Source organism: Mauremys mutica, chromosome 9, assembly GCF_020497125.1.
Source record: "Mauremys mutica isolate MM-2020 ecotype Southern chromosome 9, ASM2049712v1, whole genome shotgun sequence".
Classification (NCBI taxonomy): Eukaryota; Metazoa; Chordata; order Testudines; family Geoemydidae; genus Mauremys; species Mauremys mutica.
Genome location: NC_059080.1, coordinates 52,566,164 through 52,582,732, shown reverse-complemented (window position 1 = coordinate 52,582,732; position 16,569 = coordinate 52,566,164). Strand labels below are relative to the sequence as shown.

The 16,569-nt window shown below is 45.9% G+C and overlaps 1 protein-coding gene across 4 annotated transcripts in view; it reads right to left on the bottom strand.

Annotated features, from left to right (window-relative positions):
- Positions 1 to 896: 896 nt before the first annotated feature.
- LOC123377981 (intracellular protein transport protein USO1-like) overlaps positions 897 to 16,569 on the bottom strand; it is a 37,470-nt gene continuing 21,797 nt past the window's right edge. For 2 of the 4 annotated variants that reach the window (XM_045031397.1, XM_045031399.1), the window contains 3 exons: positions 8,186 to 8,264; positions 3,541 to 3,596; positions 897 to 1,631 (listed from right to left, as the gene is read on the bottom strand). In XM_045031397.1, the coding sequence (XP_044887332.1) occupies positions 1,415 to 1,631; positions 3,541 to 3,596; positions 8,186 to 8,264 (352 nt within the window). In that variant the 3' untranslated portion in view covers positions 897 to 1,414. The remainder of the gene's footprint in view (positions 1,632 to 3,540; positions 3,597 to 8,185; positions 8,265 to 16,569) is intronic. The other 2 variants (XM_045031400.1, XM_045031398.1) reach the window with 2 other exon arrangements.

The window sequence follows — 16,569 nt, the reverse complement described above, 5'->3', positions numbered from 1 at the left end:
GTGCCCATGTGCACCTTTGTAGGAATCACTTCTATATCCTACTGAGGAAGATAACCCAGGGTATTTAAATGCTGACTGGGAGTTGATCAGCTCCTGCCCTGTTCATGGAGACTGTGTCCTCTTCATTCCCTTTCTCCATCCTCTCTGAGGCTGAGTTTGGCCACAGTGTGAGGTGGGAGTGTGCTGCTGGTTTGTTTCTGGCTGCTGAGTGTCAACTGGCAAGTGCAACGAGGCCATGCCCGGCAGCCAGTGTTGGCTGCTCTCTGGTTCAGGCATTACAGAAGCAATTTCTGGTGCAAATCTTTGCACCACGTGAATCTCACAGGCAGCTCTACAGTGATGCTGTGCACAGCATCCTTACCGGGGCTCACCCATTATTTTCTTCATTCCTTTCTGACCACTGGATTGGCCAGTTCCCAGCCCACTAGAAGAGGTTACACATTGCACACAGGTATTCAGATACACAGTAGCAACCAAATAAAGCCAGAAAGTTACTACCATTGAAATACAAATGCATTCCGCTCTCCCCACTCCTCCATAGCTATGTTGCACCCCAGGTTGCAATGTCCCTGGAAACCCAATATTGTGGCCTAGCTCCTGTTGTGTTTGCTTTCTGAAACATGTGGTTCCTGTTTCAAATGGCTCATGGAGGATGTAGCATTGTTCATGCTGCCAGAACAGAGCAGTGCAAACACTTGCCATGATATGTTATCTAGATATTCTGCTCTTAATGGATAAATAATGGCACATGGATTACGCCAAGAGGGTTTAATTTACACTGACTATAGCTTTGCTTACACTGCAAATGAGTATATACGTGCCCAGAAACACCTCAGCGCACCCCAGAGACCAGTACAAATGGCAACATGGGAATCTGCCTAAAAAACTGTCTCGGTCCTAGCTTGGCCAGACTTGAGGATTGGGCCCAGAATTTCCAGTTCATTCTGCAACAAAATACAATGCTCTGAATGCAGCCCCTGCAACCAGTGGAGTTACACCAGAGAGGAACGTGGCTAACGTCTGTCTTTTCTCAATGAACATCAGTACTGTCTGCCGAGCTTACAGCATACATTTGTAGAATAATATGGGGGCATGTATAGGAACAGATGATATATTTTAATAAACATTCTATTCTAGCTTTTATCTAGCACAGTGTTGGCCTAACATGACAGCTTCTTGCTACCCCAGTGATTCACTAAACAACTGAATGTGTAGGTGACCCCCAGGGCCCCAGGAGTTTGACATTTGAATTGCTTGTGTGCGTCACTACTGCAGAATGGACAGTGTAAAATTAGAGCTCTGGGCGTTGCAGATCACAAACCATCTGGGGGAAATATGCCTGGAGGTTGTAGAGTGACAAGGCTTTGCTGCGAATACGCTTGCACTGGTCAATAGCTTCTGCAAAGCCCGGGGATTACTTGGGTAACATGCCAGAACTGTGCAGCTTCATATAAGGCCAGAGGTAATAGTCCAGAAACTGCCATGGTGGTTGGTGATAGGCCTCTGTCACTGTGTGATCTGAGAAGCAGGTGTAGAGGACAAAGAGAGTGACGAGGGTGGCAGCCAGAAGGATGGCCAGCAGCACACCAGTGAGCTGCCACAGCAGAACCAGAATCCACTTGGGGCTCAGCCTGCAGGATAAGGAGACACAAACACAGGGCACATTACACAAACACACTGACACACTGTGCGTTACACAAACACACTGCATGTTACACAGACATACTACATATTACGCAAACACACTGACACACTGCATGTGACACAAACACATTTGTTGGCAGGAATGTTCGTGAAAACTTTTAAAGACAATAGCAGGGTTATTTGCCTTAAGGATTTTACCTAACTCCCACTGAAGACTGTGGGAGACTGTCACTACTTTCAGTGGGCGCTGGACTGGCCGCTAATTGAATTTTGAACTCCTCAATGTGGATATTTGCACCAGAAACTTGATTTTAGGGTTACGCTCATCCAGTCATGCAGCATATATTTCTGAATCATGAATAGATTTGAGATCATCAGAAGCTGTTTATGGGCAACTGGCAAAGAGACAAATGCAAACTGTTGAAAGAATGAACGGTTTGCTCAGCCCTACCCTTCTGTCAGACTCTGCCTGCTCAGACTCAGTGAAGAGAAACCTGTATAAATGGACCTGGAAAAACTGTCTTCACAGCTCTTCCTTCTGCATCCTCCTCCAGGCTCAGAATGGAACTAAGACAGCACCTACGATCACCAAGGGAAAAAATCACTCCCCCAGTGATTTCAGTGGGACAGGATAAAACCCTCTAGCCGAGGTAACAGCGGTCTGCCATCTGAGTCGCTGGATTTCACAAGACATTCCGTGCCCTCAACACCACGTCTTATTGTAAGTCCATGTCTCTCAGGCTCATAGGCGGCGCGTGAACTGCAGGCTGTGGGAGGCTAGTCCCCAGGCCCACCACTTCTGCCCAAGGCCCTGTCCCTTCTGCACATCTCCCCCACTGGAGCCTGAAGCCCCTCCCCACTGCAGCCCCTGGCCCCCACCCCAGGCTAACCCCCCGCCAGCTCCGGAGTGCCAGGAGGGCAGGCGGCTCAGCCCCAGCCCGAGCCAGGGCCACCGGACAGGAGGACTGGAGTCACACTGCCTCATGCAGAGCAGGCAGGAAGCAGGAGTGGGACCTGAGGGTGAAGCGTGGGCCAGGCCATGCCTGGCTGTTGGGGAGGCACAGCCTTCCCTAGCCTATGGTACCCGCTGCCATGCTCAGGCTTGCAACTCAGCAACTCCTCCCCATCTCACTGCCTCTTTCTCCTCCCTCACTGCTTTCCCTTGTGTAGCTCACACTCTTCTCCTTCATTTCTCTCTCATTCATCCTCTTTATCCCTGTTCATTTCACACCGATTGGTAAGGCTGATTATTGCTGCTACCTTATGGTTAAAATGATACTTTCCGCTTTTTAAAAATGGTTTACATTCTAATTTTCCCTACAATTATTATTTTATTTAGTGTCTATATTATGAAGCACCTAGGGGCCCTAGTCACGCACGTACATTGTGCTAGGTTCTGTACAACCCAGAATGAAAAGACAGTCCTTGCCCCTGACGCACTTACAATGCAATGTCCCATCGTTTGAACTTAATGGAAGATTTAAATCTGCAATTTTCAAAGCTGTGGAAGGGATCTGGATGCACAAATTAAACTTAATAGGAATCCAGCATCTAAATTCCTTTAGATAGCCTTGAAAGTCTTAGGCCAATATATTCCCCTTTAATGGGCCCTATCCATTAAAATTTGCTCATTCTAAGCAAAGTCCTTTTGTATAGACTTAGGTCCAGATTTTCAAAGGTATTTAGGTGCCTAAAGATACCAATGAGTGATGGGATTTTCAAAAGTACGCAGGCACCAACTAGGCACCCACCTGCATCCTTATGTATCTAAATACCTTTCAAAAGCTGGCCCTTGCTCCATTCTGTTCTTTCTTTAAATGTGCATATTCTTGTATGGTCATACAATATTTTTAAAATGCAGCTGTTTCATTAATGTAAACAGGGATCTTCACTAACCTACCACCAAAAATGTGCTTCATTTGGTTCTTTTCTTTTCCTCGTATTTTGTCTTCCTGCAGATAAAGAAAATTTTAAGACACTTTCAATTGCAAATAAGCAAGCAAGAGATTGTTTAAAGCAGTGGTCCCCAACACGGTGCCCGCGGGCGCCATGGTGCTCACCGGGGCATTTATGTGCGCCCGCCTAGTGCCCAGTAGGAGAGAGAAGCCACGGCCCTGCGCCTGCCAGGGACACAGAACTCCAGGCCCCACGGGCTGCGGGCGCCGGTGTTCTCTGTCCCTGGCAGGCACAGGACAGCAACTTCTCTCCGGCTTCTCCGGGGCTGCAGGCTGCGGGCACCGGTGTTTTCTGTTCCCGGCAGGCGCTGGGTTGTGGCTTAAGCCGGAGAGAAACCACAGCCCCGCACCTGCCGGCGACAGAGAACTCCGGGGCTTCAGGCTTCATTCTATGTTAAAGTAAGAATAATAAATATATTTGGACCAGCAGTTCAACAATGTTTTACTTTTTTAAAATAAATAAGATGAAAACTGTTTATGATATTTATTTTGTAAAAACTCCTTAATTTTTCTTACAGATAGATAAAAAAGAGCAAATTCACTTGGTAAGGTGAAAAAGTGCTTGCCAAATAATGTAATTATACCTTTTACATGTAAAATTACTCTTTTTATCTTATGGATTCATATACTATGTAATATTAAATATGATGTTTTTTGTATTATTTAATGTACAAACACAAAATAAGCCTTGAAAAATTGTTGGCGCCCACCACACTCTTCTGAAAACATGAATGTGCTACTGGCCACAAAAAGGTTGGGGACCACTGGTGTAACAGATAGGGAATGATGTTATCATACCCATTTTACAGATGGGGAACTGAAGCCCAGAGAGACTCAGTGATGCAGTGTCACATGAGTCTGTAGCAAACTGATATGGCACATCTCCATCCTAATCAGAAGAAACCTGAGCATGTCTCTAGGCTCATCTGGTGTTAAATAGGTGCACCTGCAGAGCCTGCTCCTCTTGGAAGAAGCAAGCTTAAAAGGGAGAAGTTGTAATAGGAAGGGGCAGCAACCAGGAGGAAAACTGCTGCACCCCAGAATTTTCTGACTCTTGCAACTGAGTCACCAGGAGGAAGACAGCTTGTAAACCTCTGCCACCCATAAAGACTCATCAGACTAGTTACAAGCTGATCACTGCTGGTAGCAATTACAGATAAACTCTGAGTCAGAGTTTAGCCATATCTAGCCACCATATACAAGTCACATCTCTATACATTCTTTTAAAGGAAAACATAGAGACTGAACACCGCCTTTAATTGGAAGAACCCCCTGCTTGTGACTCCAGACAGACTGAAGTGATGTTCCAAAGTGGGAAAGGACTTTGGAAGGGGATGAGAGACTCTGAAAATGCCCACATGAGACCTGGTAAAGACTCAGCCTATCACAAAGAACAAGGAACTGAACCCAGAAGTTCCAAATCCCCGTTTGGTGCCCTAAACACAAAGTCATCTCTCTGTCTGACTGCTCATACAGCTATTTACTGAGATACAGGTATATAGCCTTATGATACAGTCAGGGCCGGCTCTAGGTTTTTTGCCGCCCAAAGCAAAAACAATTTTGGTTGCCCCCACCCCAGCCCTGGGCTCCCCCCCTGCACCCCTTGCTGCCCCAGGCCTGGGCTCTCCCCCCCGCACCCCCCTGCTGCCCCAGCCCTGGGCTTTACCCCCACCCCGCACACCCTGCCACCCCAACCCTGGGCTCTCCCACACACACACACCGTGCTGCCCCAGCTCTGGGCTCCCCCCTTCCCCCCACCAGTGCCCCCCCACATCCCCCTTCCGTCCCAGCCCTGGGCTCTGCCCCCTCCACCCGCACCCCCTTCCACCCCAGCCCTGGGTCACTGGTAACTTGCTCCCAGGGCGGGTGTTCCCATATGGTTACAGAACTGCAATAAAGTGGAACAATGCAATATCACTGTCGTACTTTTAAACAAATAAAACTAAAAAAAAAAAAAAAAAAGGCAATGGCTGTTGAAAATAGCAATTCCAGTCCTAAAAACCACTGGGAAGCATTTCTTGCTTAATTTTATCCTACTTTTTCTACAGCAAATTACAGTGGATCAGTATATTTGATTTGGGAGAAATGAAGTAACAGCTGCCCAAATTGAGCTTGAGCAATCCTGAATTTTGAGGTGTTCAAATCTGGAAGGCAGGTGCTAGATTCTCTTTCTGAATATTAGCTAAATCTGGAAAGGAAAAGTCAATTTCTGCTTCCGTGGCTCAGAAGTGGAAATCCTCCTAAGTGCCCAGTACTGTATCTAAAGCTGCCCAGGTCCAGTAGAGCCTCCCATCCCTTACTTTTCATTTTAAATTCTAGTGGGATTCATATGCCTCCCTTGCTAGGCTTCAGATAGAGAGAGGCACTGTCCATTTAGTCCACCCAATTCTTTCTTTGGGGGCTGCAAGGTGAGGTCACACCAGTATCCCTAAGCCAGTCTGGGGATGTCTTCTGAAGGGGATATCTGGGCCAAAGCCTTCTACTCCTTGGGAACACTTGTTCCCCATTTACAGTGCCACCCCACTCTAGCAATGAGCTCTCCATTCACAGCAAGCGGCAGCATGAGGTTTCAGCTACCATACTCCCTCCCCTTCCCTTTCCTGTTGATAGCAGCCAAGGGACTGCTGGGAAATGTAGTTCTTTCCCTGCTCCAGGGCTGGCTCTATAGGCAGGGAGCTAACCAAGGAACTACAGCTCCCAGGGCCCCCTGTTGGTTCTCAGCTCCCAGGATGAATCCCTGCCAACTGCTGCCCCTGCAAATGGGCTGCCCCAAGCACCTGCTTGCTTTGCTGGTGCCTAGATCTGCCCCTGGATATAGTTAGGGTGACCAGACATCCCGATTTTATCGGGACTGTCCCGATATTTACTTGTTTGTCCCACATCCCAACCGATATTTTGCCCAGGCAGAGGGGGCTCGTGCCCTCCCTAAATCTACCCCAGCCCTGTCCCTCCCTCCCCCATTGGATCCCTTCCCAAATCCTGCCCTGGCCCCACCCCTACCCCCGCTCCCTCACTGCCCTATTGGATTCCTCCCCAAATCCCCGCCCTGGCCCTGCCTCTTCCCCAAGCAAGCATTCCTTCTCCTCACCCCTCCCTCCTAGGCTTGCACTAATCAGCTGTATGGCGGTGCAAGCGCTGGAGGGAGGGGGGAGAAGCAGGATGCAGCAGCTAGGTCAGGGGAGGTGGAGGCAGAGCGAAGGCGAGATGCAGGGGGGTGGGGCGTGGAGCTGCCAGTGGGTGCTCAGCCCCCACCAATTTTTCCTATGCTCTGGCGGCTCTTGGGTTTTTTGAGTTTTTTTTTTTTTGCTTTTGTTTTTGTTATTTCCTCTGCCGCTGGCTCTTGGGTTTTTTTGTTGTTGTTGTTTCACGTCTCTCATCTGGTCACCCTAGATACAGTCTCCTGAGAGGTGGGTGTGCTGTGAAAGCCACTCACAGTGACAGGCATGGCTGAAGAGAACTGGTTGTCTGTTCCCATGAAGGCCTTTGGAGTTGAGGCTCACAGCTAGAGTTGGTTGGAATTTCTTTGTTGCAACTTTTTTGACCAATAATATCATTTTTGTCAAAATCAAAACATTCTGAAAAATGTGTCAATTTTGATGAACATTCCTGTGGAAAAATATATTGCAAAATGAAGAATAAAAGTTCATTTCATAAAATTTTCATTTCAGGGAATTACAAAATTTTGTTTCATATTTTATTATTTTTACATTCTTTCAAAACATGTTAGTAGAGGTGGTAGTGTGTAATATAGTGTCAATTTGTTTCATACAACACAAAAAGGAATAAAAATAAAAAAGAAGATAAAATATTTCAGTCAGTACTAAGTAGCAGCTGCCCTTAATGACTTATAAAATAAAAATAATATATTTCAACTACTAAATTATGTCATATTATGGCTTTCTGAAGTGGAAGTGAAATGTTCTGAAAGAACATAGAAAAATAAAATTCAAAATAAAATTTTAGAATTCTGAAATGAAATTTTTCCAATAATGAATTTTTTTGGAAATTCTGATTCACGGGGCATTTAGAAAATATATGTTTTCATTCCAATTTGGAATTAAAGCTAAATTTGAAATGTCAAAATTTCCTATAGAGGTTACATTTGGAATTTTGACCTGTTTGACAGCTGGCCCTAAAACAAGCCTGTCTAGCTCCAGGATGGACATGGAAGGAGTATCCTGATATATAAACAGGAATAAACCATATAAACATGAATCTTGTCACCTCCATGGTATGTCCTCTAGGTTGCAGTGAGAGTAAGTAGGGAGTAATGTAATGTAAACTGTTTAAAAAGTATTTTAAGTCAGGTCTCCGCATGCACCTACAGCAGTGGTTTTCAATCTGTGGTCTGCAGACCTCTGGGGGCCCGCAGACTATGTCGAAGATTTCCAAAGGGGTCCACACCTCCATCTGAAATTTTTTAGGGGTCAGCAAATCAAAAAAGGTTGAAAACCACTGACCTACAGTATACATTAGTAATGCAGTAACACAATAATGCATCCATTCCTAACATAAAATCAAGAAACTAAAGAAAGGGTGGGTTCATTTACAGTTCCTCTTCTACAGGTTAAGATAAAAGTACTTACCAACTCAGCTTTGACTATTTCAAACATCAGACTCTTTGGGTTGATGCTCAGGATGTTACTGGGTGTCCTTGGGAGAGTTCTGTAAAAATAAAAGGAACTTGATTTGTTTGAGAATTTCAATAATTATCATAATATTCAGTTGCCCAATTTGTTCTCTATGAACATATGGATCTGAAGAACATCATATTCCTTTCTAAAGATGATGCATTTCAACCACTTTATGAGCACTGGAAAATGGAAGAAAGGACCATTAGAAGGGACCTGATGTTAAAAACTTTCTAGCAGCATGGGTACCAAGCTCACCATGCACTGCAGTGCCATAGCAAAGGCTGCAAATGGAATCTCTTTCTATGCCAGGGGTGGGCAAACTTTTTGGCCTGAGGGCCACATCTGCATATGGAAATTGTATGGCGGGCCATGACTACTCACGAAATTGTGGGTTGGGGTGTGGGATGAGGTGAGGGCTCTGGCTGGGGGAGTGGGCTCTGGGGTGGGGCTAGAAATGAGGAGTTCAGGATGTGGGAGGGAGCTCCGGGCTGGGGCAGAGGGCTAGTGTGTGTGTGGGGGGGGCGGGGGAGTGAGGGCTCTGGCTGGGGGTGTGGACTCTGGAATGGAGCTGGGGATGAGGGGTTGAGGATGTAGGAGGGTGCTCCGGGCTGGGACTGAGGGATTCGGAGGTCAGGAGGGGGATCAGGGCTGGGGTGTGGGAGGGGATCAGGGGTGTAGGCTCTGGGCCGCGCTTACCTCAAGCTGCTCCTGGAAGCAGTGGCATGCCCCCTTCTCTGGCTTCTACATGGAGGCACGGCCAAGCAGCTCTGTGCACTGCCCTGTCTGCAGGTGCCGTCCCTGCAGCACCCATTGGCTGTGGTTCCTGGCCAATGGGAGCTGCAGGGGCGGAGCTTGGGGCAGGGGCAGTGTGCGGAGCCCCTTGGCTGCCCCTACGCATAGGAGCCAGAGAGGGGCATGCTCCTGCTTCCGGGAGCCGCACAGAGCCATGGACAAGCCCTGGACCCCACTTCCTGGCAGGCACTTAAGGGACAGATTAAAATGTCTGAAGGGCCAGATGCGGCCCCTGGGCTGTAGTTTGCCCATCTTTGTTCTGTTCCCTTTTCCCCACCCTTTTCTTACATTCTAAGGAAGCTCTTCCGTATCTGACTAGAAATTCGTATGTTTGGTCTCAAGCTGTAGGTGAAATTATTTGCAAAGTTTGCAGAATACCATGTCTGAAAAAGGCGTTATCCCTTTCATTTTGCGCACTCACATTCACGAGTGGCTTGTTTGTAGAATTTCAATGTTGTTATGGACTCAGTCAATCAGAAGGACTAGAGCCCTCTATATCCAAAGCCCACTACATCCATAGCCCACTGCAGACAATGGAAAGACTCTTGCTGAGTGTACAGTGTACAGTGTGCTTTTCCTTTCTCAAAACCAGCAGGAAGTCCTGATTGCAAACGAAGTATTTTCATTTTAAAGATGAATACGTAAATCCAAAGTGATGAGCTGCAGTCTCCAGTTCACAGGATGAGACAGTTCCTGGGTGTGTCACCAGTCTAAAATTATAGACAATCTTTGCTTCTGTAGCCACTCCCACATGCATATGCATACCCTTTTTATACAATCCATTAAGGTTTTATTGTAGAATAAAGCAATCCATATAGTTTCACAAAGAGTCAGTCTACAAATTCCCATGAGTCTCTGGATTTTTTTGCATGTTTTGCCATTACTCATTGTTATAATAGTTGGGACAGTCCTATCAGCAAGAAGTCTTAAAGAAGCAACTGCATTCTCTTCTTGCATTGTTGTACTCAACACATCATCACCAACAGAGTCCACTGGTCCTGTGTCAGGTAAAGCCAAATCCTTTGTGGTCACAACAGATTGAATCCTATCTAATACACTGCCATGACCACAGCTACATCCATAGTTCATCATACAAGTGAGATCACAGGTAAATTCTTTAGTGCCCCAAGAAGGCAGGTTAATCTGTTATCACAGGCTAGAGATGTTTGCATTTTCTCCTAACTAAAGTCTCTTTCTGTTTTGAGCTCATATAGTTTCAGGGACATTTTAACCACGCAGGGCCAAGAGGAGTACCTGGTCCAGCACATTCTGGACTATTGCTGAGTCTGGGGAAGACTCTGATATCTGATTGACTGGGAGGGATACAGCCCAGAGGAATCTTAGTGGAAACTTGTGGAACATGTCCAGGTCCCAGACCTCCTGTATCCCTTCCACTGAGCCTATCCTGAGAAATCCAGCCTGAGGTCTTCTGGGAGGTGACCCCAAAAGGAGAGGGGTGCTGTCAGGGACAAGACCAGCTAGGACCAGCTGCTGGCCTGCTCCCTGACTAATTTTGCTGTTAGGCAACAAACGAGCCCAGCTGCACAACCTTGGGACTGACAGAGTGGCCACAGCACCTGGTCGGCTTCTGGTTTAGCAGTGTTTGGGGGCTTATTCCTTCACCCTCTCACTTCCCTGGTCCTTCTCGCCTGAACAGAAAGCAACAATACCCGAAGTCCAAAGGCGCAAACAATTCGGTGTTTATTGGGGTGAACTTCCAGCAAGCATGATTCCAGTTTCCTTCCTCAGCGTCCCCCTTCCAGCTCTGACACCACAGAGCCTTGCCTGTGTCCCTGTTCCTGTTCCCATCCCCTGTTCCCATTTTCCCCTTTAGCAAGACATGATTTTAATTCCCCCATCCCCAGTCTCTGTTCCCATTCCCGCCCCCACTTCCTGATTGACTGCAGACTATATAGTAAAACTTGAATTCTGCTTAGCTATACCTTAACCAATCATTTTACTGAAATTTAACTAACCAACCCTAACATATTGTAACATGGTTATTTAACAAATTATACCCCACCACCTTCATTGGTTTACACCCAACAAAATTAATTATACAATAGACAGAAACAATTACAGAACCAGACAGAGACCATGCAAATAAACATACAAAACAATACAGAAGTGAGGATTTCACAACTACATCTATACAGAGATAAGGGTTTTCCAGCTGTGTCTATTGATAAGTGAGTTCTTGCCAGACAGGATGCTATTAAACTAAGTTTCCTTTTACATCTTCTAGGCTCTACCCTTTCTCTGGAGGTGACAGGAATATCAGGACAGGATTGTATTCCTAATAGCCCAATAGCACCTTATTTCAATGTGACTAGTTTGGAATGTGAGGATGTGACCATACACTTCCCAGCTTATGGCTGCCTAACTACATCTTAACTGAAGGCCTTAGCCTGTCACAGTAAGAGAAGGCCATTCCACAGACAGTGATTTTGATTCTTTCTTTTATACCTCTATAACTAGCTAAGTGATAAGAATACACCTAAATTCTTAAAGTATAGGCCTTTGCAGACAGGCCTGAATATCTATATCCTAACAAGCAGCCCTGCCTACAAGCCTGGCCACCACAGCAGATCAGCGGCTGTTCAGTGCACAGCATGCCGGCAGCTGTGCTTGCCCTTGTTCCAGTCCCTGCTCCCCTCTGTCTTCAGACTTCTAGCTTCATTCTCTGGCTTATGACTCTGGTTTACCATCCAGCTCTGGCATTTGGCTTCTGAGTCCCTCTGGTACTAACCCTCAGCTCATTTCCTAGACTCTGCCCATCCTGGGCCCAGCTCTAACTGGTAAGCCATACTCTCACTTCCACCACTAGACCTGACTGCCCATGACTTGGTCAGCTACAGCAACAGGGCTCTGGCTTGTATGTGGAAACTTGAAGTTCCCTGCTGCAGAATCTCACTGGCCAAAATACAAGCAGAGAAGACCCTGCATTCGCTGCCTCTAGAACTGCTCTGAGCCCACAGATGCTAAGAGCCCACAGATGCTAAGAGCTCTTTGCTTCTTCTGTCACAGCCTGGGAAATCATGGGTGTTACAGAAGAAGCAAAGAGCCTCTCCTTTATGTCTAGAACAGCCATGGAAGAAGATTTCAAACACTCTTCATTATTGTAACTGATCAGTTTCAGCTCAGAAATTTAACCACATAGTGTTCTGTGTACAGTAATCCTTGTCCGAATCTTTGAAAGCTATCTGGATTCATCAGCTTCTGAGGGTGGGCAAGTAAAATGGGTCTCCTATCCCAATGGGAGACATGCTCTCAAACATCAAACAGCAGGAGGCAGCAGACAGTCCATGACAAATGTATCATCTTCCTCTTCTCACAGATGAGAGTATCCTCTCTGGATTATCAGACATTTCCAATATCACCTAGGAGTTCCTGCAGGGTTGTAGGGAATACATTGTGTGAAGCTTATTCAGAAAGTAGGAGTGAACGTTCCTGTGTTCTGCTTAGCAGAGGAAATTCACCAATAAATAAATAAATAACACATGATGCATCCGGAATGGAGAAAAATGTGGTACCCGCCATCTCTTCTAGGTGTTCATAACTGGTTGGCATATGACAACATTCCCTTATAATGCTGGCATCTGATTCCTTTGGATCCTAGCACAAGCACAGATATCTCACTGTTTATCTCCTATCACTATGCAGGGTGGGATTTTCAAAAGCTCCCAGCCTTGATCTAACCTTGCTCCCATTGGCGTTTTGCCCCTGACTTCAGAGTATAGCCCAGGGGTTGCCAACCTGTGGCTCCGGAGTCACATGTGGATCTTCAGAAGTTAATATGCGGCTCCTTGTATAGGTACTGACTCTGAGGCTGGAGCTACAGGCACCAACTTTCCAATGTGCCGGGGAGAGGGGGGTGCCTGCTGCTCAACCCCTGGCTCTGCCACAGGCCCTGCCCCTATTCAACCCCTTCCCAACTCCTCCCCTGAGCCTGCCATCCCTCATTCCTCCCCACTCCCCCAGAGCATCCTGCATGCCACAAAACAGGTGATCGGGAGGTGTGGGGAGGGAGGGGGAGATGCTGATTGGCGGAGCTGCCAGTGGGTGGGAGGCTCTGGGAGTGGCGGGGAGCTGCTGACGTATTACTGTGGCTCTTTGGCAATGTACATTGGTAAATTCTGGCTCCTTCTCAGGCTCAGGTTGGCCACCCCTGGTATAGCCAATGCTGAGTACCTTTGAAACTTGCATCATGAGTGCATTACTGTTGGGTAGGGTGCCCATTCCCATGTGCTCATTTGGCAGGTTTCTTAGCTCTGTCATTTTCATCCATAGATATGCTGTTCTGATTGTAGTCTGCTCTTAGAGACACGCTTACTTTCCTGAAGACATTTATGACAGATTATACTTCTTTCTTTACAGTTATTTTATCTATTATGAATATCTCTCTTGTAAACACCATCACGTGTTTTGCCACTAAAGCTGTGATGTTTTCTGTCAAGTCTCCTGGTATAAGAATGTACGTTTCAGTCCTAATGGCTTGATTCCAGTTCTAAGAAAAGGTATTCTGTCCCCTAGGACAGTCACAAAGGCATATTTTCGTTCCATTCCTTATGCCTCAAACTGAGATTGGGTCTGTTGTGGCTAATGTACAGCACACTAGTGGGACATTTGTCTTTTTCACTAATGGAGGATACTTTTGCCTTGATGCACCACAGCTATGCAGGGTGCTGATTTTAACACGCATCCCCTTTATATGCAATTTGTGGGCGATTGGAGATATGTGTTTTTATCCCCCCGTTTAGATGGAGAACTGAGCCCCAGAGAGATTAAGTAAACTGCCCAACATTATATTGCAAATAAAGGGCAGTATTGGGAATAGAATCATAGAACTGTATGGCTGGAAGGGGCTTTGAGAAATCATCAAGTCCAGTCTCCTGCACTGTGACAGGACCAAATAAATCTAGATGATCCCTCACAGGTGTTTGTCCAACCTGTTCTTAAAAACCTGCAATGATGGGGATTCCACAGCCTATTCCTATTCCAGAGCTTAACTACCCTTAGAGTTAGAAAGTTTTCCCTAATGTCTAACCTAAATCTCCCTTTGCTGCCAATGAAGTCCATTACTTCTTGTCCTACCTTCTGTGGACATGCAGAACAGTTGGTCATAGTCCTCTTTATAATAGTCCTTCACATATTTGAAGACTGCTATCAGGTCCCCCCTCAGTCATTGTTTCTCAAGACTAAACATGCCCATGTTATTTTTTTAACCTTTTCTCTTAGTTCAAAGCTTTGATCTTTCTGTTGCTCTCTTCATTCGCTCCAATTTGACCACATCTTTTCTAAAGCATGGTCCCCAGGATTGGACACATACTCCTTTATCACCAGCAGATCCCTTTTGGCAGTACTACCACCTAGCTAGTTACTCCCCATTTTGTAGATGTGCACTTGAGTTTTCCTTTTTAAGTGAAGTACTTTATACTTTTGTTGAATTCAGACCTGTTTTCCAATGAATTAAGGCCCTTCTGACTTCTAATCCTGTCCTCCAAAGTATTTGCAACCCCTCCCAGCTTGATGTCATCTGCACATTTTATAAGCCTACTCTCCACTCCATTAGCCAAGTCATTAATGAAAATATTGAATAGTACCAGACCCAGGACTGACCCCTGTGGGACTCCACTAGATATGCCTGTCAGTCTGACTGCAAACCATTGGTACCTATTCTTTGAATACAGTCTTTCAACAGTTGTGAACCCATCTGATAGTACGTATAGACCTACTTTGCTTAAGAGAATGTCAAGTCTCCTCTCTCTCTCAGCTGCTCTGCTTTAACCCCTAGGCAATGATACCTCCTGCTGTTGTTTTGCCGTGTTATAAGGTTTGGGTGCCCTTCCTTGCACTGACTATTCTCATTAGGCAGGGTTTTTTTCACGTCTTGCCGCGCAATAACCTCACACAGAGCATCTCAGTTACCATCCTTACATCTGTAAGATTGCCTGTCCTGGCACTTGGCAGATCTGTATAGTTTTCTCTGACTCTGAGTTTCTAAGCAAATGCTCAGACTGCACCTTCACAGCCCACGACCAACCTATCTTTAGTTGGAGGTTTTCTAAATTAATTTTTTTAAAATTGTATAGGGTATAAAGTCACACAAGACAATCAAAGAGACAGAGCAAATTAGAGGTTGCCTGCAATAGGAAGTTGAACTCAGTGACCCAAGAGATCCCTTCCAATCATTTGTCGTAAGTTGCTATATCTTTCTTGTGCCTCCCTGTTCTAGGAAAAAAAGATGGATAGAAAGACAAAGGTCTAGAAGAGAACAAGAGAGTGCCATGTATCTACCACAGAGACTTCAGCCCAGAAGCAAAAGTGAGTGGAGAACAAAAGAAAATGAAAAGAACAGAGAGGAAGAGGTTAGAAGATTATAACGATCAAGCCAGTGTATTGCTTATCAGCCATGCTTGTATGTTAACTCCAGTTTTTCAATGTTACACAAAGAAAGGCAATGATTAGTTTTCAGCTAAGAAATGTAAAGACCTCGGTCATGACATTTTTAAAGATCTTGTTGTTGTTTATATGTGAGTTATCTCAGAGGCTGCTTTCTGATAAATCTTTACAGCAATCTTGGGAAACAAACCGGATTTCCGCCTTGGCAAGATAAGCCATTTGGCTATGAGTATAGCCAAACACAGCTAGGAAATACTGACTCAGTGTTTCTTGTGACACCCTGCTACAGTTGGAGGAGAAAGTATTAGATATTACTTTCCACATGCACACACAGCCTCTCCTTTTGTATTTTAGTGGTTTCAGGGTCAAGTAGATACGATTCTTGTAAGGCTGAATAACATGACACCCCTGGATAGTCTGGCAGCAGGGGGACTTGAACCTAAGAGCATGTCTACACTATAAAATTAGGTTGATTTTATAGAAGTCAATCTTTAGAAAGAGATTTTATACAGTCATAGATTCATAGACTCTAGGACTGGAAGGGACCTCGAGAGGTCATTGAGTCTAGTCCCCTGCCCTCATGTTGATCGTCGATTGTGTATGTCCCCACTAAGTGCATTAGGTTGGAAAAGTGCATCCTTAATACTGTGGCCAGCATCGACTCACGGAGTGGTGAACTGTGGGTAGCTATCCCACAGTCTACGTTGCCCATTGGAATTCTGGGTTAAGGTCTCAATGCCTGATGGGGCAAAAACATTGTCGCGGGTGGTTTTAGGTACATGTCATCTGTCTCCCCTCCCCCCCCACTTGAAAGCAACGGCAAACAATAATTTTCATGGGTTATCCGTGCAGATGCTATAGCACGGCAAGCATGGAGCCCGCTCAGCTGCATACTGCTTTTGTGAGCATTGTAAACCCCTCACGCATTATCCTGAAGTATGTGCAGTGCCTAGCTAGGAGCCACCAGCATGAGGAAGATTGTGAGGAGGACATGGACACAGACATTCTTGAAAGCACAGGATGTGGCAATTGGGATATCATGGCAGCATTGGGGCATGTTGATACAGTGGAATGCCAATTCTAGGCCCGGAAAACAAGCACAGACTGTTGGGACCGCATAGTGTTGCAGGTATGGGATGATT